Raw genomic sequence first — 23,138 nt, 5'->3', positions numbered from 1 at the left:
ACTCTGGCAGGCTTGGTGCTGTGACCACTTCCCTAGGGAGCCTGTTCCAGTGCCCAACCATCCTCTGGGTAAAGAACCTTTTTCTAATATCCAACCTAAACCTCCCCTGACAAAACTTAGGCCATTCCCTCAGGTCCTGTCACTGGTCATCGCAGGGAAGAGATCAGTGCCTGCCCCTCTGCTTCCCTTTATGACGAAGCTGTATACTGCAATGAGGTCTCCCCTCAATATCCTCCAGGCTGAACAATTTCCAATTGTCCTCCATATCCCTCCTTTTCTGTCTTTACGTCCACACTCAAATCATATCATTTAAGTCACGTCCTGTGCAACACACACTGTCCATTTAGAACACATACTTAAAACTCGTTCATTCATTTGGTTCTCAGTATTTCATAAGACAAAAACACCCAGCAAACATTAAGACATTCATAAATACAGATATTGCATGACATACCTAGTATTTTCTCTAAATTAATATCCACTGGCAAAGACAGTACTGTCTGACAAGCAGCTGCAATGAATAAAACCAACAAAATTAGCTTAGTGACCTTTTACTAAAACTGTAGACAAACATTCACTTTCAAATCGCACCACAATTGAGCTATTTAAATTACAGCTGCAATAAGGAAAAGTGTTAATTAAAGCTGTGATTCTGATTTGACAACACTATATGCAGCACATTAGGCCTAGAGATAAAAAACCCAGGAGTTGTAAGAATGCCTCTCTAGAGGCTTTTATGTTAACTGAGGAAAGAGGTCTCTGAAGAAAGGAAGGATTCAAAAGGAAATGAGAGAAAAATCATCAAATTACCCCGGGGGAAAACACTACCTATTTATCTAAAATGATACAGTTTATAAGATGTATTAAGATTTCTGCTATTTATTTGGCATAGAAAATAATCAAGATTCTCTAACCCTTAACAATCCAACACATTAAAGGTTTCTTGAAACTGTAATTTACCCATAAACCTGAGGTTTACATTCACCTCTTAATTCAGAAAAAGTGCATACATTGAGTTGGAAAAATGCACCCCACAGTCTTACAGGGGACTTCATTTTTTACTTCAGAAAAAATACCAGAGAGTATAATAGAATTAAATTACTATGAGAAATGGACATTAAAATTAATAATACCATTCAGTTCAAGAAAAACTATTTCTACAGGAATATTAACAAACAAATAATTCCCCTTTTAAATTTAACAGCCATTTAAAATGGGTTATTTTGCTTCAGAGAAAGCCTGTAATTTCAGACATTGCCTTTTACTCACCATTGCTCTTTCCAGGCTGCAAGCTTAGCTGTCTTCCAATCGGAGAAATGTTATTTAGATCAATGGCTGTAAAACACAGAAGAACTTAAATTTAAGCATACATTGCATATAGAGTTAGAATGTTTAATACAATTAAACAAAACTTTTGCATCAAAGTTTGGAAGAGATTAAAAAGGAGTACTGAAAAAAGGTTACCATTATAGCTGATTAAGAGAATTTCAGCACCTTTCTATTCAAACAAAGCATAGTGAAATACCATCAGCGTTGCTCAGACCTTTGTCTCCTGCAGCCTTCTCTACATTAGAGAGATTTAAAACAAACTAGTTTACACTTAGCTAAACAGGCTGTGTTCAAGTAGAACACATTTCTACAAAATCACTCAGTCTGGACTTGAGGTGAAGAAATATTTTAGTTTTTTTATACAGCTAAAGAACACATTAGACCATCTTCCTTTACCGTTCACTTTTCCAGATCTCAGATTGTGGCTCATGTTATTTGCTCAAAAAATGATGATCTTACAACTCACAATTAAAAATACACTATCCACAAGCTGCATCGCCTTGATAAAAAACATTTAAGTTTAGTCTTTTCCAAATCTCGAAAAATCACCACTTATTTAAGAATTTCCTACCCAACAATATTTTATATCTGACATTTTTCCAGCTTGTAGTCCATTTACTATGTATTCTGCTGGTTATATATAAACTTCAGTAACAATAGCATTAAGAATAAAATCTCACATGGGCATAACCATAATGAACTTAGGAAACCCAGGAGCAGTGACTATGAGTCAGCACGACGCTAAGACGACAACAGGTCTTAGCAACAACGGCAAGGGTAAAAAAATATGGAACTCCATTTCCCATATGCTTATATGGTGAGGAAAGCAGTCAGAATAAGGAGGACATACAAATATCAGAAATAAAAAGCAAAGTAGAACAGTTGGCTATTACCAGTATCAACACTGCAATTCTGTATGCAAATTAAATTAGTTAAAAAAAAGTTTATTAAAGTAAAAATATTTAAGAACAAGAACCAAAAATAATAAAAAGGAAAAACTATACAAGACTTGATTAATAAAATTTAAATTAAGATTGAAACAAATTATGCTTGATAATTTCTCCAAAAGCTAAACTATTTTGGACAGACACACAAAACCAACTTACATTTAGTTGAATTAAACTGAGAAACTTGTTTGCCTTCATGTTCAATCCAAGGAGAAGGAACTATGAGCCTTTTTGTGAAAAACTAGAGCAGAATAAAAATAAGCATCTCAGCACTTTTAAAAAGTTGGTGATTCTCAACTTAAATTTAGATCAGTACCTCGAACGAGAAAAACTGCAGAACTTATTTCCTTATTTCAGGCTCAGAGAGATTAAAGACAAAATAAGTTGAAGACCCCCATATTCTTTACGACATAGCACCGCAGATCTTTCAGAGTGAAAACTGAAGAAAAGTTTCATTTAACAATAATTACTCATTTAAAAATTTGAACTGTCACTGCCTCACTTATTGCACAGTAGTTTAAAATAATTCTTTACAAATTTTCAGTTTGTCAAGTTGTATTTTGACAATTGAGCTATTTCACAGAAGTGATAAAGAGACACTGCAGCAAAAGGGATAAACCAAGGCTTTTTGGTAACATTACTAATGTATTTGGCTAAATTGGTTAGCAGTGAAACATTTATGAGTTACTGGCATTTCAGTCTTTTTCTTTGAACTAGAAATTGTATCTATCATCACAGCTGCACTATGGCACGCCCTGATGCTGAGGAGATGAACACTATTACATAGCTTCAAGAAACACATGGCAAATCTTGTTTTCACAATAAATGCAAGACTCAAAGTAAAAGAAAAAAACTCAGCTTGAAACACAACTATTAAAGATGTAATTTTTATCAGAGACATGGTTTCAAGCTGTTCAGCTGCAGAACCATTAGGTTATACCTCACAAAGAAGAAATACCCTTTTTAATGCAGATTTAGAACAACAGAACATCTTAGCTGCAGGTCAACTACACAGCATCTTGATGGAATCCTAAAATATATATTTTGTTTGTAGAGACAGAAACTGACAGACTTGCTTACCAGAGCCTTATTTTACCTTTCTTAAATTGAAATTATATTTAAGAGTTCTATAGTGAAGATTTGAAACACTTGTCTTTCTCTGCTGTACAAACGGATAGTAAAAAATAAAACAAAAAATGGATGGAAACATATACAAGCTACCACAATAAAGTCGTACATCCAACTAAGCAGACTTTGGAAGGAACAAAAGAAATTACAAAATTCTGCAATATTTTTAAAAATGCAATAAACCACTAACAGCTACTGTAAAGCCCCAAATGCTCAATCATTATTTGTAACCTGAAGTTAACTATTTATAAGTTAGCTTACAGCTACATTCGCCAAGCTACATGAAAGAAAAAAATCTGTTGTTTTGTCCTACAGGTGTGTGAAAAAGATGGGAAGAAAAAGAACATGTGGATTCCAACTACAGTGGATGAGGATAGAAAATCACTTTATTACTGAAATATAACAGGCTTTTGGGTTTTGAAATCCTATAATACATGTGGACCTTTTTTTTGGACAAAAAACAAAACAATATTGATAGCACAAAGTTTTATTACCTCCTCAATAGCTTTTTGCCTTCTGTCTTCTGTCTCCTTATCAATTCTAAGTAACAAATGAAAGACAACTCAATTATCAAAACCATCACATAAGTCAGAAAAAATGTAAAGTCCAACCGTATAAGAATTTATAGATGCTCAAGAGGAACTTTATAAATGAAATTGCACTAAACCCTAAATAGTAAGATTGTTTTTACTGTTATGCACAATCATTTTATACTATAAATTTAGAAATATAAATGCAATTTTCAGTTCAGTTCATTTGAAAAAGATCTGTACCATTTATAAGTACACATTTGCAAATCATCTATTTACTCCTTGTATCAGCAAGTCTAGACAAAAACTCAGTCACTTCTGATCTCCCAAAATTATGTCATATGAATAGATTTTACTATTAGTTACAGTGAGATTAGTCTTACATTATAAAACCAGGCAGAATAAAAAACTGGGCTACAAGGAATTGAAGGGCAACTGAAGACACTCCTGGAATTTGCAAACTCAAATTCCTGACACAGCCCACTTTCCCAGCAGAGTTCTCTCTGCCAAATAGATAGTCTGCCTTATTTTCTTCAGTTTAGAATATAACGTCATATTTCAGTTTCTAACAATGAACACATTCTCTTATGCAGCTTTTAACCTATCTTTTAAAAAAATATTGTAGTTACTTCAGCCATGATGTGTGACATTCTATATTTATATTTCCTCTAATGGTCACCTCCTAGTCTCACTCAGTCACTACTATGGAATTTATGGTAAAATTTTTTGAAGCTTACAAATGTCCATCATTGTCTTAGCTGAATTGCATAATGGTTTCACATGCAGATAGTATACTTAAATTAACCTTGAATACTTTTAGAAATCAGTCAGACAACACAACATTATTAGCTACGCAAACGCACACAGATGTGCCTAATACATAAATTCTCTTTCACAGTTCGTTCTTTCATGCTTATCACACTTTGAATGTATCTACAGTGCTTGGGGGCACACCATCTTCAAGTATGTCTGCCTAGATGATGCTAAAGTGACAGTTCTATGAAGATACTTGCACAAAATTCAGTTACTGTACCAAAAAAGAATAAGCACACAATCACTGTATATTTATGCATAGTGGATGACAAGTAATAAGCAAACAGAGGAACTGGGAAAACAGCTCCCACTAAAAGTGCTGGTTAGTGCAAAAGAGGACCTTTTTTCTTCAGTGCATAACTCCAGGAAAATAACAAAGAGAAAATGTCATATGTATTTAACAAGAATAAAACCAAGCCAGTCTTGTTTGCAAATTCAAGCAACATAGCACTTGCAACTGTGACACAAAGTATGCACGATGCAGAAAGACATCTTTTAATAATTAACGAATAATAGCATAGCATCCAATTTAGAAACATTCAACTTCTATCAGTAGAAATAAAAAAGGAAGGGGAAAGTTTGTGGACAAGATTGTGTCAATGTGTCTGCTCAGCTATTGACAGACTATTTTTCACCAACAAGTCTGCCAGAAAAGTATTCTCCTAAACATCTTATAAGCAGTTTAATAAACTGGAAACAGTAACACTACACAAAATCAAGTCTATATGTGATACACAGTCAGACTTTTCCAAGGTTTTACACTGTGCTGCTCCTAAGACTGTTTTACTACATTATAGAGATTTCACAGTTTGAAATAGTTATACGTGGAATTACCTATGCTTGTGGTTGTTTGCAATTAATTCAGAAAATTATTTGATAACAAGCATTATAAATTAATTCCTCTTTTAACAAGAGTATATAGTGCATGTAACATTATGCATGGGCTTCAAAAACTCAATTCTTTTATCATGAACTTTTAACATCAAGAGCTGTATTTATGACACTTTTGTTTCCATAAAACTGTATTTATGAAATCTAAATTAAGTTTCCATGCAAAATCCTACACACACACACTCATATACAGATATGTATTTAACCATGTACAGCTTGCAGCCATCAGAAATAACAACCTCCATCTGTACTACACTGAAACATGCAAGCATGGACACAGCAAATCTACACATAGTAAAACCAGCCTCTTTCTAGTCACAGGAAATGACTTAAAAAAAAAGTCACAGTGGGTATGAAACAGTGGGACAGACTAAAAGGACCCACTGAGACAACACATCTGTAGGCCATGTCACCTAAACCATCCAGATTAAAGCCCGTTTCTGTGTGTCCAAATAGGCTTCCAGAAACAGTGTAATTGACTCCCTAAAAAACACAGGGCTTAAGGCTTTATAACATATAAAAAGCATTAGCGTCTGAAACCTACTGGCTGCTAGAGGAAGGCCAGGAAAGGCCAGGCTATTAAGAACAAAAATATTGACATTAGGACATGGCTATTCACAGATATAGCTGAGGACAGTTATATTCCTTCTACAGCTCTTCTTATTCAAAAAGAGAGATGTAGGTTCAATCAGACACTAAGAACAGTAAGTCTATTTCACAGTATTTTTTAGGAGGAGGGTGTTGAAACACTGGAACAGGTTGCTTGGAGAGGAGTTAGACGCCCCTTAGATCTGAGCGACCTGATTTAGACAGGACGGAAGATTGGTTTATTATCCTATTACTACGATGCTTCATGCCACGAGGTGCAATTCTTTGTGGAAGTTTTATCTGAAAAAGATACAGGAGTGTCTACAGGGTTCACCACTATGGCCTCCCTTGACTACCTTCACTTGACATGTTGTTCTGTACTACTGGTATGTAAAATTATCGTCAAGATAAGCCCCAAATACCAAGCCTATTTTACCTACTCATTTTCCCCACGAAAGTTATTTTCAGAGAAAGGGAAAAGTTGAGATAAGGTTCCCAAACTACTTCAAGTAACTAGCATTGGTCCCCCCTCCTTCATGTTAAGTCTAATCTATACCTTTGAAAGGGAGTGCTGGCTTCCCTAGGTAGCTTTCCCAGCTCTACCCTTCTGCAGGAGGAATACTCAGAGAAGATAAACTGTGTTGTAAGGAACAGAAGAGGTAGCCTGGTAACAATCACTGGCAAGACATTTTCTTGCTTCCATTGACTCCTTTTATCTGACTGTCTTCCAAACTGTAATCAGAGTGGATCAGCGGTTCTTAACATCGAAAAGAAGGAACAGCAAGGAAGCCTCATTTAAACATTATATCCACATCACAGACATGTAAAAATTTATGTTAAAAGATTTCAATAAAAAGTCTTTAATGCTATGCTGAAATGTTAATAAAGCAAAAGAACAGTGTTCTAGTATTAATGCTAAGTTAACTGCATAAAAACAGATTGCAAAGTTACCTAGCATGGCTCAAATACATTGCTTGGCGACGAACATCTTCTGAGTCGATTTCCACAGGATTTATTAGAGCAAGTTGATCAATAGACCATCTAAATTTTCCTGGTGTCTGAAAAAAAAAGAAACAGGCATCTTAATGCTTACTATTCTAAAAAGATAAAAATAGAACTACAGGACTAATCTCAATGGAACAACGGAATCACTGCTCCCACATAGTTTTGGACAATCAAAAGAGTTTTTATTTAAATTATCTACTTTTAAAAGAAAATTATTAAGTCAGTCAAGCTTCTTACCCTGATAGTGGTATTACAGTGATTTACAAGATAATATTAAATGGAAAGTTATAGCTAACATTTACAAACTGAGGTGTCAGTTTCTTCTCAATATCTGAGGACAGATCTACTAAAGATACATAACTTGGGATAAAATTTAGTCGTTTCTAGATTGCCACAATCCAAATTGTAGTTCCATGAACACCCAGTGTCTGTACCTAAACCATGTTATCCAATAAAAGAGAAGTCTTCCTTTCACCTCCCATGTCAAAGACTGAAGAGTTGCAACCTCATATGCATCTTGCAAAGTCCCTCTCATAATGCCGTGAATAGTGCACAACAAAACCCAAGTCAGAAATAAAGCAGCTTCACTCCTTTATTTAACAATTAGCAAGAACTGTTCAAATACATTTGAAAAATTATCTACCGAGTCTTTTTAGTTTCATTAGCACGGTATCTTCTCTACTGCTTACCAGCAAATAATTTCAACTGAAAACCAAAATGTAATTTGCAACAACAAGTTATATATACACAAAATCAATAATTTGAATGCATAAACAGCTCATAGCAGAAATGCAACTAAGTTTTATTATTTAGGAACTGGGGCTTTTTTAGCACTCAATCACTTAATATCTAAGAACTAAATTAGATAAATTTAAAAAGGTAGGAAGACTAAGCAACAATGTTAGTATTAAAAGCAGCATATTTCTGTAAAGAGAAGAAACTCCAAACGCTACCAGCATTCTTTGGCTTAGTATATACATTAAAGTACACTAAAAAAATATCCTTTTAAATGCATTTGAAAATATTAATGTTCCACATATATACTTAAACAACTAAAGACTAGATCTTACTGATGAGGATTTTGTTGACTTAAAGACCGAAGGACTGGAGACAATCTGCTCCTGAAGAGTGTAATAATCACTGGGACTTTCAAATGGATTCAAGATTGCAACTCGTCCTGGAGTTTCTGGTGCTATCTGCATTTTACCTTCTTCTGTATCACCCATAACACTAAGCTACACCTGAAAAAAAAGAGAGGGAGATGAAAAATTAAGGGAAATAATGAAATCATAATTTTGACATTTTAGGGTCATGTTGAAGGCTTTAGGAAGAGACGATCAATTGTTTTAAGGTGCCAGAAGCATTTAAAGGACTAAAAAAACCGAAGTTAACTTTGGCTTGGACCTACTGGCATAAAGCCGATAAATCAGGCTGCTATAAACAATTAAAAATAAACAGAACCTAAAAAAACGAGACAAGAAAGGGCATGAAAAAGGGAATTAAAACAAACAAACAAACAAACAAATACCAAAATAACAAGCAACCAAAAAAACCACCCGCGAACAACCACTAGAAGAAACAGAACGGTCAGGAAGCCAAACACGTTCCTGGAGGGCAGCTCACGCACCAAGTGCGGGCACTCAGGGGCTTCGGGAATAAGGAGGGGTTCTCTCTCTCTCTCCCCGCCCGCCCCGCGGTGCCCACACGCCAAGCAGGGACCACAGGGGTGGGACGGATTGGGGAGCGGGGTTGCGGGCGGCGAGCCCGCCCTCCTCCCTCCACACCGGAGCAGTCCAGCAGCCCCTGCCCGCGGGAGGACCTCGGGCGGCGGGAAGGGGGACGCGCGGTGCCGCCCGCGGGCCGGGGCAGCAATAACGCCCCGAGCAGGTCCCGCTTGGCCCAGGCGCTAAAACCGACCGCCCTCCCCCGCCCCAACTGGCCTGGCCTGCCCCGGCCCTCGAGGGCTTCGGGGGGCGGCACCGCTCCCTCCCGCTGCAGGGCACCTCCCGCGCCCCCGTTGCGGGGAACAGGACGGGAGCCCCGAGTGAGGGGTCCCCGCTTTAGCCCCTTCTCACTCTTCTCCCCGGGATGGTGCCACCGCGCCGAGCCGCTCTCCCAGTCCCCGGGCGCCGAGGGAGCGATGCCGCGGGTGCCGAGGTCGGGGCTACAGACACCTGCCGCCGTTACCGGGCCGCTGCCGCCGCGCCGCTCGCTCATCAGGCACCACTCGCCGCTCCCGCCCCCGCCGCGCCGGGCGGCCCTTTAAACAGCCCCGCCCCGTCCGGCCGTTCTGACCAATCACGACGCGCAGCCTCCACCGTCGGGCCAATGGCAGAGCTCCTTCTCTCTCGAACGGGCCAATCGTCAGGGGCGCCACTGCACGAATTCGAAAGAAAGCCCGCCCTCCCGGCCGTGCCGCTGCGGTCTCACGTGGGGCCGGAGCTGGGGCGCATTCCGGTTCCGGGGGAGGGGATGTGAGGGCGGTGCGGGGTCGCCATGGCGAGCAACGCCGCCAGCCTGAACGCGGTCCGGGAGACCATGGACGGTACGTGACAGAAGGTGGGGAGGGGCGACGCGCACGAGGCGGCGGCCAAGAAACAACGCTAAGAAGCAGCTCCAGAGCTTCGATTCCGCCTAGTCAGGATGGAGGAGAAAGCGAACGCCTCGGGCGCCTCTCCTGGGAAGAGGGGTGCGGGTTGCGGCTGCTGGAAGATGCAGCGCGTAGCAATGTCTTTTTTGCTTCGTGTTATTCATAGTGTGTGAAACGCTTTAAGCACCCGCGTAGTGCGAGTGGATTTAGACGTCGAGTGGCTTTTCTTGGGGACCTTTAGATAGCTAAGTACTTAATAGAGAATACTATTGGGTTTTAGTGTTTATAAATATACGCATATATTTACTCTCTCGTTATTTGTACCGGATAACGCAGATTATGCTACCTGACTCTGTGCGTCTTGGATTTAACCCGGGGGAAACGAGGTGTGTGGAAAGGAAAGGCAGGACCAACCCTGCCAGTACCTGAACTGATCTGAACCCTCGTTCTCCTAGATGGCTCAAGTCAGAAAACAGAAGTAAACTAAATAAAAAAAACCAAACAAACAAAACCAAACAATGTAGTGAAAAAGCTTTGCGAACAGTAGTCAGTGTTACAGAATTAGAATAGTTTCTGACGCAAAAAAAAAAAAAAAAACCCAAACCAAAACTGTTATGGGATGAGGAACGTGGGAGTAGTGGCACTGGGAGTGCTGGGAAATATTTTGGAGATTTATAAGCCAAGAAACGTGTGCAGGTGAGTAAAGGTCAGGTGTTCACTTACTCTTCTGGCCTCACTATGAGGAATCAAAGCTGGTACATCCTGGAGTTGTTTCTTAGTGTAGTGTGAAACTCTGGAATTCTATGAAATGCCTATGCCAGAGCCTTATATGCAGAGTGGAATGCTGCCAAGAAATCCCCTGAGGGTTCTTAAATGTAAAGACTTTCTCTGGAAATGCCCTAGAGGGCATAGAGGCTAAGGAGAACATCTGGGGGGGTGTTGCTTTACATTTGTTATTTTCTCAGGATCTTCCCTTCTCTTGAAGTTACATAAGGGTTTCTTAGCAAAGACTTTCACCAGTCTAGCTGGTATAAAAATTAGCATTTCAGCCACTGATCTTCACTCTCTGACCTGCTGCTGGAGGCAAGGCTCCTCTGATGCTGCAAGAGGTTAAGACTAACTTGTGCAGATGAAGAGAGATTCATTTGGGAAGGACAGAGAGTTTAAGCTCTTCACAACCATTCTCTCCATTTATGCAGGAATGTTTTGGGCAGGAGGGATGACATGTGGATTTAAAGACAAAGAAAGGCTTTTGAGAACAGATATGGAAAGTGCACTGATCTTCAGATTTTGGAGCCCAGGCTCCCCATGTAAAAATGTATATCTTTTATCTAGGATAGACATAGATATTTAGCAGTTGTTCTCTGCAGAGCTAAGAGCTCAGAATTGTGGAGAAACTGCTACATCTTTCTACCAAAGACACTGCCCCAACTAGTGACCACAGTTCTTGCTGACATAGAAATTGGAACTTATCTTCAGTTATATTTACTGCTCTGCCTTTAAATATGTCACATGCTTGGTAAAATTTTTGATAGATTTTAAATGGTTAAAAAAAGGAGGAATTGTTTCTTTCTGGGAAGTTTTCAGTCCTTCTTAGTTCTGTAGCTCTTGAACATTCAATGTCATTTTATTGCAACTGCATCAGTTTGTTAGTTGAAGATGCTTTTGTATGGACAGGGCATGCATGTATAATGTGTTTGGAATGGTTTGCTTTCAAGCCAGCATGAAAAAGAATGTCTTGAGGTGGAGAAGGATAAAAGCTCTCCTCCTCCTGGCTTGTAGATAGGACTTTAGACTGACAGACTGCTTTCATGTCTTAAACTTGTTCATATTCTTAATCCAACCTACTTGTGTGGGCTTCAAGAATTATTTTCTCATGTAGAGATTTTTTTCCCTTTAGTGGAACTGACTGGATACATTAGATTGTTAATGTCTTGGGTAATTGTGACTCTGAGGGTGTGCTGCAGGATGTCACTGTAATATTTTCATAGTTGTCAAGTGGACAGTAGTCACTTGCCATGATGCTTTTATGTGGTGAGAAAGACCTTGTACTTCACTTTTCCCTAGCTTGGGGGAGGTTTGGTTACATAAACTGTGTGAGTAACACCTGTACAAAATTAATCTATATTGGAGCTTAGCTTCAGGATGGAGGTTACTGTAGAAACCAGAAATAAAATCTCAGTAAGTTGTTCTGTTGCATCTGGGACAAACTGTTTATGAGAATCAAAGAAAAGGGGCCTTCCAGAGAAACTTAGGAAGGAGCGAGAGAGATACCTATTTTTTAACAAAACTGACTGGAATCTCCTTCTCTGGAAGGTCTCATACTGACATGTGGCGCTACTCGTGATTCAGGACACATAAAAATTGAATAATATTGCTTTATCATTAAACTTGTGTTAATGTTAGACCTAAAGCCAGGTTTAGTTGTGGAAGAAGGTGGCTAGAAAACTGCTGATGTTCTCTATAAAAACTTTATCAATGTGCTTCCCAGGCCGTTTCAGCAGGGCATCATCAGTATCTGGAGTTCTAAAGTACAATATTTTTATAGCCTACCTTTTACATAATTGGGGAGCATGTTAATTGTTGAATTCTTCACTTATTTTTTTTTTTTTACCTTTTCAAAACCCGTTATCCAGTAATAAGTTTCCTGAACCTGAAAAGCATGGTGTTTATGTTGGAAGCTGTAGCTTTTAGCTTGTGCTAGAAAGCTGAACATGAATGCTGTTGTTGAAGTTCAGACTGCAATGGACAGCTGCCATGTTCACACTCTACTGTAGAAGTTAAATGTTGATGAATAAGGATTTTGATCATTGAAATTTCGTAGTCTGTAGGGACCAAAGTGCTTTCATTTTTTCTGTTGCAGTTCTGTTTGAGATTTCAAGAATATTAAACACTGGCTTGGATATGGAGACATTGTCTATTTGTGTGCGGCTTTGTGAACAAGGGATAAATCCAGAAGCATTGTCATCTGTTATTAAAGAACTACGCAAGGCTACAGAAGCTCTAAAGGTAATGCTTTTGTTTAAAAAGCCTATAAAATTGTTTTTAAGAGTTGGATGTATGTGCAACTTGCTGTACTTCAATTTGTAAATTGTACTTTAAGATATGATTCATGTTTAAATCAAGGAAATTAACTGTTCCATGGAAAAGGCAATGAATACAACTGAATTAAACATGATGCTAGAAATGGTACAAATAAAATAGTTAGATTAACTCTTTTGAAGGGGAAAATATAAAAAACGAAAACCACAACCAAAACCCTCAGATTTTTATTCTGGGCACTTGTAGTCCCTATTTGCCCCCTTATCTGCATCATATCACAGATAGATTGCTCCTTTCTCCTTTAACCAATGTGACCTCATTTCTACAACCTCAGACTTAACAGTATGCGGCAGTACTTGTAAATGGGTACATGCAGCTTGGTAGTGTAATCTTCACATATTTCTTTCACCACATTAACCTGTTACCTCCTGTTTAACTAGTAGAGGGTGACAATGGTTTAAAAACAAATCCTCACTTGACTTTTAAAGGATTTTCATTCTTTATGGTCCACCTAAACATCACAATCACGATTGTTTTCTAGTGGATCTTCTACTTGTTTATTTCTGGGAGATGGAGGGGAAACCTGTATCTTGCTTCTATTCTAGAAGACTGCATACTTTATTTTTAACTTAACATTTTTCTATACTCGTGCTCATGCATATTTTATATTTGTACTTAAAGGTTTGCATACATATGAATTTAACTATGCATATTTCAGTAATTGAGGGCTGTTTTACTTTTCCATTTGCTTTTACTGATGTATCATTCCTTTTGCTATCTTTTGACTGTTTGTCCCATAACTGGCTAAAATCTTCCAATGTCAGTCTTCAACAATGTGCCTTGTTGGTTGGGTTGAGTTATTCAGTAATAAAAAATACTAATATTCTTAATGAAATAATTGGCAGTGTGATTTATACGGTTATAGTTAGTGTAATTCTTCTAAGTTTTGTGTCAATAGCTTATCTGTATGAGTGGGAATAATAATTACCACAAATTATATCAAGTAGTAAACTCCAGAGGTAAACATATGCATTTGAGCACTCCTTGAAAGCATTAGGGTAAAATGTACAGAATACAAGTTGCTCAGATACAGGACATAAACTTTAACACAAGCAAACAGGCTATTTTAGAAAAGGATAATGGCAGTCGACAGCATTATTTTTTTTAAAAAAGAGTGTTCATTAGAGAAATGTTCACAAGTAGTTCTTAATTTTTAGGTTTGGGTTTTTTGGTTTTTGGTTTTTTTTTTAGGTCTAGGAAAATTAAAACGGTTACAAGAAAAGATTAAATTTAATCTATATGATGTCTCTTGGTGACTTGCAATAAATGTTTTTTCTGCTTCTAGGCTGCTGAAAATATGACAGGCTAATATGGGCAAAGATTTCTGCGTGAGAAGAATGCCAAGATAAACTTAACAGGAGCTCTGAAGATTGCCACTATTCAGACAAAAATGAAATAAGTGTGTATGCAAAGGTTTCAGAATATTTCTGTAATATTATTCAAAAGAATGGTGCATATAATAGCTTTGAAAAATTTTTTAATAAGTTCACCAGTAATATCATTACATGGTATTTTTGTGAACTGTTTGTGAATATAGTGCAATTGCTCTTCTTTGGCATCCAATACTTTTAAAATCATGCCAGATACTGTACGTCTGTTGAATTTACTAGCACGTATCAATGCATATTGTTATAATGAATGCAGCTTTGTTAATGCATCCTTTGGAAGTGCTGGTATATCCTGGGTTTTATCTCTTGCTTTGATGAAAAACTACGTGTACAATTTTAGCCTTGCTTTATGGACCATAGAGGAATGAAGCCTAGACTGACTTTATTTTAATTAGAGCAAGGCCAGTGATTTAAGTATCAATTTGAAAATAAGAAGTAAAGCATTTTTGATAATATAGGTAATGAATTGTCCTTTTGATTTTGATTCAAATTGCTGGGAAAAGTGTTTCACTTAGGTAATAAAGGTACTTCAGTTATCCATGCAGAAATGTATGTAAATTTAAATTCTAGATGACGTGGGATGTTTTATGGAGATTAAATGCTACATTTGTTACATTTGTTCCAACTACTGGATCTAAAAATATTAAATCTGTCTGTTATTTCTTAGTCAAAGCATAAATGAGAAGCATCAGATTTGGTTCATGGGTGTCAGTGAGACTTAAACAGTCAGTTGGTGTAGAAATGTCTTCTCATTTAGAACTAGGAATCTTCACTGGTGCCAGAAGAAGTCTTAATTTCCAGTAAATATCCTTTCATCCAGAAATTCTACTTTGTAAGAAAGTAGTTTCTTGTGTATTCTTCACCTGTGGCTTTTAAGCTTTTTTTTTTAAGCTTTTTTGATTTTGGTTATCCTAGTTTCAAGGTGTGGTACTAATGGGACCTAAAGGAACTCCAAGGTTAATAGAGTGAAGCACATTTGGAAATGAACCTGGAATCTTTGTTAAGCCAAAAGTTATATTTGTGCAGAGATAAAAAGTTCTTTCTACTCTGAGAGTTTACAGCATATGCACTCTAGGTCATAGCTCTACAAAAAGCAATCAAGGAGGCTAAATACTTCAAATTGCTGGTAGGGAGAATAGAAAAATATTTATATTACACTGAATCACTTACCTTTATTTCCAGTTAGAGTGTCCCAAAAATCATTGCAAGAGAATGCTATAAAAACTTCTGGATAACCAAGCTAGGGAACTTATAAATAGTGTCATTTTTCACACTCACAGCACCAATTTACAAAGGGGTTTAAGTGTTCATGACTTGAATATTGGGTGTAATTTTTTTTTTTTTAAACAGTAAGATATCCTTAGTATAAAAATATATCAACAATGAAGTTCATCTTAGGAAAACTGAAAAGTCAGTAAAACATCATGAAAACACCAGGTCAGATCAGCACAAATTAGCAATTAGCTCTTTACTTAATTTTCTCTAAACTCAGGGCTACATGTCAAAAAAGAGAAAAGACGTGGAGCATTCTTGTTGTTCTCAGGAGGCACATCTAAATCTGTGAGATTACCCTGTGTAACTTAAACCCTGAAAGTTTTAAGTAAACTATAGCAAATGTGCCTAAAATAATAATGACATTTTATTAGGATGCATTAGGAAATGCACTTCTGGTGCATCTCCTTTTCCTCCATTGCCAGATCTTTGAGTAATTCGGGAAGTTGTGATGACTTCCCTTGAATGCCACTCTATTGACTACTTTGCATTTATGTATTTCCAGGGGGTTTTCTAGCTTGTTAGCTTGATTTTGGTTTGGGTTCTATGTCCTTGAAATGCTTAAAAAGAGCTTGCAATTGCAATATGAGAAGATATATAGTTATACAAATTATATATATAATTCTTGATCTGTCCAATAAATTGCATCTACCATTTTGCCATCAGTAGGCTTAGAGTTTTTATGCATTTAGACACTTTCTGGTGGACCATTTGTCATGCAGAATTATAGAAGCAGGGCATGTCTTTGACATTTGAAACCTCAATTTGATGTCTATAAAACTAAAAATGCATTATTGCTATTATTACATGGAACTAAATGGTAATATTGGTTACTTAATATTAATTAATTAATATACTTAAGGGAGAACATGTTGTTTCTCAAAACTGGTGTAAGAGAACTCCTGCTGGCTTTTGGTTTGGGGTACCATCCAGAACAAATACAGTATGTGTTTATTTCTTCTTCCTGGTAAGAAATAAAGAAAATCCCTCTAGTAGGAAGTTTCATATTGGAAATATTTACTGCTGTAAGGTAAGTCTGTCATTTAATAGCATCCCCATTATGTGAACATGAATGCTCAGACTTAGCACTGATGACTGAGAAGTCTTTTCTGTATTTCTAACACGCACCACCTTCTGCTACGTTTAACTAAGAAGCCAAGCAAATAGCACGTGCTTCTTCTCTGTGCTCCTTACTTATGTGTTCCTGAAACTCTTGAAGATAAACATAGGAATAGCTATACAGGTCCTGACCATAGTTGGTTTTTTTCCTAACACAATAGCTTCTTTTGTAGTCAAAAGCAGCTGCCTGAGAAAGGGTAAGAACAATAGAAGCACATTTGGTTATTTTTCTTCTGCGTTCTAGCTTCTAAGTGTCTTCTTTTCCAGGCTTTCCTGAACATCATATGGTTTGTCTATCTAGTAACTCTCAGTGCTCAATTTTCCAGTACTTGTCCAGTTTCCTTTGGACTATATATGCTTCCTGAATAACAGCAGCCTTTATCAATTTATGTCTGTTGCCTAAGGAATTACCACTTCTTGTTTATTTTGAACTAGCTTAATTTAATATGCCCTGCATAGTAAACTTGTATCTACCATACCTGTGCCAGTCAATGTTCTCCAGATATGTTACAGTCACTTTTAAATTTCCCCTTCTGAACTGAAATGCACTAGCTAAAATACTTCTTGGGTGACCAAAGGCATAGAATAGCTTCTGTATTTACTGTCCTTTGAAACTTTTCTGGGTCTCATATTATTTTCTGAGAAGGGAACCAAAACTGCATGCAGCATTAGCCATGCAGTTGAGTACTGGTCTGTTTGTTTACTTTCTTGTTCTTTATTCCTTTCCTAGTAATTCCTGATATTTGACTTGCTTTTTTAATATGAACCAAATGTTATGCTCTTTCCATGGCATTATCTATTGTTAACACTCTTGAGTGGAATGGTAAGCTCAGAGGCTATTTTTTCATATGTGAAACTACAGTGGTTTATCTCCATGTGTATAATTTTCTGTCTATGCTGAAATGCACGGGCCATTTTCTTTCCTAATCAGTCTTACATGTGTTTCTACTGTTCATCACAGTTTGCTAGTAGTCTTGCTACCCTCACTAACTTTATAATTGGGAAATTTTGTTGCTTTGTCCTTTTTTTGAGGTTAAGTCATGCAGCACACAACCCAGCGAAGACCCTGCAAAGGACCACTGGTGACCTGGGGCAGGAGCTGACTGTTTATTCTCATTCCTTTTCAGTGATCGTGAATAAACTGCAGTCCTGCCTACCACTTAGAGTTTCTCATTCTTACACCAAGTATCTTTAGTGTCACATATAGCAAAACTCTGAGAACTTAAGCACAGCTGTGAATCCAGTCATGCAGAGAGCATGGAATGCTTGATAACTACCTGGATTGCTGACAGTTGTAATTTTACATTTTAGAAATACAAACTTAAGTAAGAAAATAACTTCGCATGAGATTGCTAGTACTAGAAAAGAAGATAAACATATGATCCTGAAGTCTCCATTGTAACATTAGAGAGTTTTTCATAGAAAATCGTGTTAACTAAAAAAATGTGTTAACAAAAAAAAGCTGAATGGTGATTAGGCCAAGACACTTGCCCTAATAGGTCTGTATGCATGAAAGGTGTATATATATGTTAGACAATGTTCTTTCCCGCCTGCTGTTCTCTGGGTAAGTAAATACTGGTTCAGTCCTAGACTCACTTTTTGATTCAAATGACTAGTTTGTTCTGAGTTTGACTTGTGTGCTGTTACTGTTTCACACTTTACTCCAGGGACTGCTCCCAGCAGGCTGTGTACCAGGTCCTGTTTTTCCCCAACACTTCACCTTCAAACACAGTAATCTGCTTTTACATGCTCGTAGTTTCATGCTGTAGAAATGCTTCAGTCCTTATTATTTGATATACTTTAAAAGAAAAGGCAAAAAAATTACAATAACCGAAGAATCAGCAGTGACCCATGTGACAAGGTGGTGGTTAGTATGGCTGTAGACAACCCGCTTTAAAGAGATGTAATGCTGAGCAGTGGAGCTTTATATTACTCTGTTTGATCTGAGCTAGGGATGTAGGCATGGCTTTAGTATTAGGGATTCAACTCTTTAAGCTACAAATACTACTTTTTAATTAAAGTTTGGAAACAGTATTTCAAAGAATGTCAAAGTAATTTCAACATTTAAAAGTGCAAGAGCAAGAACAGAATTGCAGACCAGTCACCTAGCATCAGCAGTAGCAAACATCCAACTGGTGAACTTGAGATTTCATCAGCAAATAATGAAAGACAAAAAAAGTCAGGTAACAAAGAGACAGGAGGAGAGGAAATGGCCTCAAGTTGTGCCAGGGGTGGTTTAGATTAGGTGTTAGGATAAATTTCTTCACAGAAAGGGCTGTAAAGCAATGGAACAGAGTGCCCAGGGAAGTTGCCATTCCTGGAAGTGTTCACAAAAAGGGTGGATATGGCACTTCAGGACATTGTTTAGTGGTGAATGTGGTGGTGCTGCTGGGTTGATGGTTGGACTTCATTGTCTTAAAGGTCTTTTCCAACCTTTATGATTCTGTGATTCTGTGTTGATGTATGTTCCAGTTTTTGCAGGACAATTTTCACTTCAAACACCGTTGGCATCGTTCAGTAAAAACACAAATGTACTGTGTTGTTTTGGTGTCGTGTTACCTTGGGATTGAGATTTGAAAAAAAAGCTTTAAAAATGTTAAAACCAAAATCTCAGTACTTGAAAAATGGTAATTTGAGAAGGATTTTTGAAGCATTCTGAACAGCTACTTTACTGTGAGGTTTTTGTGAAGTTGTGGAAATGGTTCCTGTTATATATAGGAAATAGGTTTATCAAGTAGAAATAGTGAAGTAAAACCATAGTCCTGTTCACTGCTTCTAGACCCACTGTTTATACTGCAAGAAAGTACAAGGATAACTTAAATGAAGCCATAAAGCTGTTTTAGAACTGAAGAGCAAGCCTGATAGGTTCTCAAAGAGAAGTTGAGAAGAGACATAATGACCCTAGTTATGGCCTTGAACGTAAAGGAAGTCTTGTGGCTACATCTTTTTAACCTGACAGGGAAAACATACCAGATCCATTACCTTAAAAATATGGCACAACTTCCCAGAAGTGAAGGTAAGTAAACTTTGACATTGCGAACTGGCTACTGCTTGATGTTGTTAAAATCAATAGTTCTAAAAGACATGCTTTAATCCAGCTTCTTGTGCAAAGTCTACAATACCTCTCTAAAGGGTGTCAGGAACACTGGCTGTAGCAGTTCTCTCTGACTGCAGAGTCCATGAAGGGCAATGATGAACAGCTCTAAGTAAAAGTAATGTGAAGAAAATTAGGAATATTTAGGATGAATATCAGTGATGTTTCTGTCAGTGAGATAAATGGAAGCCTGCTTTCTGAGATATTTAAACATTACCTGATCAAAAAAACCAAACACCACAACTATTAATTATCTGAACTGGAAGTCTGGAATGTATTAAGTCTAGGCATTTTATTATCACTTTATAAATATTCTTATTTTCTTACCTCCAATTTTTACATGTAAGGAGAGACCAGCTCATGAAAATGGATCTCTGAAAGAGCTCAGTGGTGTCATTATGTAGGCAAGTGGAAGTTTAACACTCACATTTAACTTTCAGTGAAGGAGATAGAAAATGAAGGAGTGGAGGAGGTGGTGCCCAGCCATACTGTGGTTCCCTAAGGAACCCTTAGGGACAGCCGGGAGGAACCCTTGGTAGGGAAGGAGGCCTCAGGAGGGTGAGGGACATCCCATCTTGAATGTATTATGATTATTTTATTTGTACACTAGATCCAAAATTGGTATGTTTGAAGATACCAACTGTTATCTTCCTATTTAATGGACAGGAGATACAGGAAAGAGGATGTCACATTGCCTTGGCATTTGTCATTGAAGCTGGCACTGGTAAGACAGGTTCACCAACCCCTTCAGCCATCACTGCCTGTTGGCATAACTTGTGAGGATGCAACTTCAAGGAGCTGAATCATCAGCTCTCACTTTGTACCTCTTTTCTGGGCTACCAGGAAAGCTCCTCATGATGTTTCATCTTGCCTGCTTGGAAAGCTGCTTGTTACATACCCTGGTTTTGTTCTCAAGCCAGTTTATAGGGGCATATGATTGTGAAGAGAATGTATTATAATTTTGGGAGAGGACAGCTAATGAAGGACAGAAAAATATAAAAATAATTCTTGTGACCAGTGACCTCGCGTTGAACTCAAAGCTTATTGTAAGCAGCAGGTGGTTATTTTGAAGTAAAGATACAAACAAAAATATCTGAACAATCATTTCCTAGGACATACAAAGAGGAGCCTCGCTATTCTCTTAGGGAGAATTCAGGGTACAGGTTGAACTGTATAGGATATTGTATATAAAGAAATACAGACTGAAGTAAAACAGGCTTTTCTCAGAGCAAGTGCTTTTCTAATTTGAAAGTGAGTGTTCTGTTTAGCTTCACTGTTCAAGTAAAACCAGTCTCGGGCATAGGAACAACTCATCAAGGTACACGCACAGCTATTTACTCCTATGTGCTGTGCTGATTGCACTCATATTGAAGGCAGAAAAATAACTGGCACATATGCAGACTGATAATCTGGCCTACATTTTTAGCATGGTATTTTCAGCTATGCATTTCACTCTTAAGCATGATACCAGTAATAAAGCTGCCACTCTTTGTCATAGAATCACAGAACATGCTGAGTTGGAAGGGACCCGCAAGGATCATTGAGTCCAGCTCCTGGCCCTGCACAGGATTATCCCCAAGAGTCACACCATGTGCCTGAGAGTATCACCTAAATGCTTCTTGAACTCTGTCAGCTTGGTGCTGTGACCACTTCCCTGAGGAGCCTGTTCCAGCACCCAACCACCCTCTGGGTGAAGAACCTTTGTCTCATATCTAACCTAAACCTTCCCTGACACTTCAGGCCATTCCCTCAGGTTCTATCAATCTGTGGCTGCCTGTTTGATCTGATTAGATGACTTTACAGCAGCCATGCATTTTTAGACATGTTGGGCCAAACTCAGCATTTACTTGCATTCTGTGAAGTTTTACAGAAGTTACTGGGAATAGCAATACAGTACATAAACCAACAGAGGATGTGGTCATTGTTCATCTTAACTGTGACTGGATGGAGGACAAAGACATGATTTTGTTTGGGCAAATCCTTTAGCTTTCACATGGCCTGACAGTGTAGTTAGAATAGCTTGTTTTCCTTCATATAAACATTAAAAAATAAGAATAATTAAAGTAAAAAAGAAAACTATTTTACTAAAACTCCAGAGATTTTCATTCAGTATAGTGTTGTAATTTGTTGTTCTATGTCTTGTGCTCCCATTTACTGTGAGCTTGGTCTTCTGCCAACTACATCTGCCACAATTCACCATTTTCCTCTCCCTTCAATTTTAATTCTCTTATTAGAGGGAGTAATTTCTACAATATTTCCCCAAGATAATCAGGCAGTATTCAGTAATAGTTTTCTTGGTGAGTGCTTTTTCTCCTCTATCAAAATTCTATTTTGATAGAATTACTTTGATTGGTCCTAATATGTGCACAATTGTCAGAGAAACTGGAGTTGTGCAATATCCTGCGTGCCTGAATCTGCTCTGTGTCCTGGTGCACAAACTTCTTTATTTATGTTATAGTGTGCAGTGTAGGTATCCAATGCACTGGCATATGTATGCTAGTGTTGTATGGAGAGAGATCCCATAAGTATCAGATATTCTTCATTCGTCTAAAATACATCTTTTATTTGCTTTTTGTTATTACTGTCCTGGGATGTGTCCAAGTCACATTTGGCATCTGTTTGTAGGTTTAGCAAAAAATCTGTAGGAAAAAAATTTTAGGCAGCGCTTTGCCTTTTCAGCTTGTCTTATTTTATCCCAGCTTCTGGGATAATCAGCTGACAGAACCCGATTTGTGTCACAGAACTTGGTATCCACAAAAATTACTCTTTTGTCTGCACAGCAATTAGAGTTTGTTGCTTAATAATTTTATGAAGAGAGTACTGCTATCATGCTTTTCATGTTTACTTCAGTATTTTTTTTAATGCACTTCCAATATTTTCAAAACACAAAATAAGAGAATAAATAGAAACATTACTGGAAACTGTTGCATATTCCACTAGATGGCAGGCAAAGATTTGCAACCACTGCTGCAGCGCTGTAAAATATCCCTCTGTTAGTTTTGCATGGATTCTAATAAATAGTATTTTAGGATCAATTTCCAGTTTAATGAAGGATTGTTACAATTGAACTTTTTGATTTATTTTTAAAGCATTTTAAAACTAGAAGGAAGAATAAAAATATGTGCTACCGATTGCAAGATTTTGGCTCACAAAAGAGAGAACTGAGGTTTAAGCACTTAACATTTTGTATTTTATGCATTTAAATTTTACTAAGATGGAATATACCAGTAGTAAAATGGCCACAGCAAAGACAATATTCCGTATAGCAAATCTGTAGTGGTGTCTTTTTCCTTTCATTCACAGCAATAAAATTTACACAAACTGTCTTAGAAACTGCACTGA

At 37.6% G+C, this 23,138-nt stretch overlaps 2 protein-coding genes across 8 annotated transcripts in view; one reads left to right on the top strand and one right to left on the bottom strand.

The window, feature by feature from the left end:
• The window catches only part of BORA (BORA aurora kinase A activator), a 34,618-nt gene extending 25,140 nt beyond the window's left edge, over window positions 1-9,478 (bottom strand). For 3 of the 7 annotated variants that reach the window (XM_064645876.1, XM_064645877.1, XM_064645873.1), the window contains exons 1-7: window positions 9,307-9,478; window positions 8,302-8,472; window positions 7,178-7,284; window positions 3,899-3,944; window positions 2,436-2,517; window positions 1,270-1,335; window positions 455-511 (exon numbers count right to left, since the gene is read on the bottom strand). In XM_064645876.1, coding sequence (XP_064501946.1) covers window positions 455-511; window positions 1,270-1,335; window positions 2,436-2,517; window positions 3,899-3,944; window positions 7,178-7,284; window positions 8,302-8,457 — 514 coding nt within the window. In that variant the 5' untranslated portion in view covers window positions 8,458-8,472; window positions 9,307-9,478. Of the gene's footprint in view, window positions 1-454; window positions 512-1,269; window positions 1,336-2,435; window positions 2,518-3,898; window positions 3,945-7,177; window positions 7,285-8,301; window positions 8,473-8,787; window positions 9,125-9,306 lie in introns of those variants that run through there. The other 4 variants (XM_064645879.1, XM_064645878.1, XM_064645875.1 and 1 more) reach the window with 4 other exon arrangements.
• A 164-nt stretch (window positions 9,479-9,642) lies between these two features.
• Window positions 9,643-17,861, top strand: MZT1 (mitotic spindle organizing protein 1). The gene is made up of 3 exons (XM_064645880.1): window positions 9,643-9,776; window positions 12,685-12,830; window positions 14,209-17,861. Exons 1-3 carry the CDS (start codon window positions 9,728-9,730, stop codon window positions 14,230-14,232), a joined length of 219 nt encoding a protein of 72 aa, XP_064501950.1. The 5' UTR covers window positions 9,643-9,727; the 3' UTR covers window positions 14,233-17,861.
• The last annotated feature ends 5,277 nt before the right edge of the window (window positions 17,862-23,138 follow it).

This window comes from Pseudopipra pipra, chromosome 2, assembly GCF_036250125.1.
Source record: "Pseudopipra pipra isolate bDixPip1 chromosome 2, bDixPip1.hap1, whole genome shotgun sequence".
Taxonomy (NCBI): domain Eukaryota; kingdom Metazoa; phylum Chordata; class Aves; order Passeriformes; family Pipridae; genus Pseudopipra; species Pseudopipra pipra.
This window is presented reverse-complemented; position numbering and strand designations above follow the sequence as displayed.